Source organism: Myotis davidii, unplaced genomic scaffold, assembly GCF_000327345.1.
Source record: "Myotis davidii unplaced genomic scaffold, ASM32734v1 scaffold237, whole genome shotgun sequence".
NCBI lineage: Eukaryota > Metazoa > Chordata > Mammalia > Chiroptera > Vespertilionidae > Myotis > Myotis davidii.
Window position 1 is genome coordinate 220,355 of NW_006287912.1, and position 2,733 is coordinate 223,087.

General features: G+C 36.1%; 1 protein-coding gene across 1 annotated transcript; it reads right to left on the bottom strand.

Annotated features, from left to right (window-relative positions):
* Positions 1-642: 642 nt before the first annotated feature.
* On the bottom strand, positions 643-1,323 carry PLAC1 (placenta specific 1). Its single transcript, XM_006759720.2, has one exon. The coding sequence runs from the start codon at positions 1,243-1,245 to the stop codon at positions 643-645; it is 603 nt and encodes a 200-aa protein (XP_006759783.1). The 5' UTR covers positions 1,246-1,323.
* Between the last annotated feature and the right edge of the window lie 1,410 nt (positions 1,324-2,733).

Here is a 2,733-nt window from a genome sequence, read left to right on the forward strand (position 1 = left end):
AGGGATTCACCTCGGGACCTTGAAGGAGAGATAAGTTATCCTAGAAAAAAAAAAAGACCAGGCACCAATGTTTGAAAAGCACATAGAACAATGTCTCATCCATAGTAAGTACATATGTATATATTTATTATCCATAGTATATATATTTATTAATTAAAGTCCCCAACTGACATTTCTAAGCCATCAGAACTTTATTTTTGCTTTTAAAAAAGATATAAAAAATATTAAAAAAACTTTATTCAAAAAGTTAACACAGGCTGCCCTTTTCAAAAGCCCTCATAAGAGAGCCACAAGAACATTTACCTGCCTGATATTAGTAAATATCACATACTAATTTTATTTATTTTTAAAAGACTTTCACCAATTTGTAGATAGAGAGGAAGGGAGAGGGAGAGAGAGAAACATTGATGTGTGAGCGCAACATTACCTGGCTGCCTCCTGCATGGCCCCCACTGGGGATCTGGCTTGCAAACCAGGCATGTGCCTTGACTGGAAATCAAACTGGCAACCTTTCAGTGCATGAGACAATGCCCAATCAACTGAGCCACACCGGACAGGGATATATACTAATTTTAGAAAGAGCATCAACAGGAGACCCCAAACTGAGATCACATGGACTCAAGTAGATTGTCTGAACAGAGATCAATCCTCAGATATATCCACAAATAAACATGACGGCTTAGAATGGCCCTTCTGAGCCTCTGCTTTACGCTGTGGAGCCTGGGAACACTCTCCTTCGTTGAAGACACAAGGTGGACAATTGCAGTTGGGCCTCTGGCTGGACTGTGACAAGGTGAACACCTCGTAGCCTGTCTCACCATCCTGGGTTGTGGTTTGTATCTTGCTGGCTTCTTTCATGCAGTAGGGAGTAGTGAGCCATGGGGAGTACTGGGGGGCAGTGCATGACACTGGAAATGTGTATTTAGATGAGGTAGACTTTGAAGCACAATGTATCTCAGTGCTGTACATAACCATATCCTGAGAGATAGCTTTGGCTCTGATGCCACATTCGGTAACACGGTAGGTAAACTTGTAGATATGTGACTGAACATGATTGACAGGGCAACCCTGGCCCAAGTGTAACTCATGAAAGTGTACATATACATTGCTGTTCAACATGAACGGGTGTACCGTAACCATGAACCAGTCTATAGAGCAGAATACAGTGATTGGAATTTGCCCCAAACAGGTGAAAAACAAAGAGGTGAGGATGACCATCCCTGCTATCAACTTGAAGACTTTCATCCCTGTAGCTGATCACGTAATGATTCTCAGGAAACAGGAAGCTGTCTGGTGAGGCTTTCTAGAGCACACAAAAACACAAAAGGCAAATCATTTTATTTCCTATCAAAAGTTCAAATATGATCATTTTCTTAAAACAAAATGCCATTCCTAAAGCATTAAAAAAGAACATAAGAGAAAAGAACATACATGTTCTCACCAAAAAAGTTAAATATGTCATGTGTTAACTTGATGGGGGAATCCTTTCACAATGTATAAGTATGTCAAATCATCACATTGCACACTTTAATTATCTTACAATTATTTGTCAATAAAACTGAAAAAAAGGGAAAAAAGAAAAGGAAAATTTCTTGTGAAAGAGAACTGAATTTTAATTTCATTGTTGAAACTCACGTTTATGGATGACTACAATAGCTTCTTTAAGTGACTTTATCATGCTGTTTTGGTATAAAGCACATATCCCTCATATGTAGAATGAGAGTCCATACTGATCAGGAGTGGCTAAAAAAATAAATAAAAAAACAGTTTTCATGCCAAGCATTAAATAAGGAGACAGGAAATACAGTTTAATTCAAACTGACAGCACTTGTCCTCTCATATGCCGTAATAATGAACCCCTCCCTATTGCTGTTTTTTTTTTTTTTTTGCTAGCAACAAATTTAATTAAATGTAACCGAAGAAGAAATGATGTTTTATTCCTGACAACCAAGTGTTAAAATTTTAACCAGAGGCTCCCATAAGCTAATCAAATGAAGGCTTCAAAAACTCTAGCAGTAGTATCATAAGTCATTATAACCAATAGATTCCCTGGTATATCAATTGGGATACCTTCTAAAACAGTAAAATTTCAGAAACAAAAATACTCCTTTTTAATTTTATATTTTGATCCATATTATCTATGAAAACTATTTAAATGTCCTATATTAAAGAAAGAGGGTCTTAGGTTTGTCTTATACATTGGTTGATAAGTTATTTTCTAAAATATCCTTTGTGGCCATGGCTGGTACCTCATTGAATCACATACTTTGCTTTACATTCTTCTTTTATTTTCACTAGCTTTTCATTTTTTAAAAAATATGAAGCTCTGTGGCTACCTCCTAGTCCTATTGTCTTTTACTTCTTAAGGAGTGACTAGCAGAGTAGTGTGAAGAAAAATAACTAATGCTAAGAACAAGTATCAAAAAAACAACATCAGAATGAGGTGAAAATGAAGAAGGAAAGAAGAGAAATATTATCAAATATTATCCAACATAGCTTTCATTTTAAAAGTGAAAATGAGATAAATAGAAAAGTACCTACATTTTCAAAGAAATTGTGAGTGTGTGTGTGTGTGTGTGTGTGTGTGTAAGGTTTTACTTTTGTTCCCTGCTGATTTAAGTAACCCCCACATAAATGAATTCATTCTTTGACTAAAATTTATTGAGTGCCTACTATATGTATATCACTGCACTAAAAAGCATCCCCCAAACTCTTCTTTCTTTCCCTTTTCCC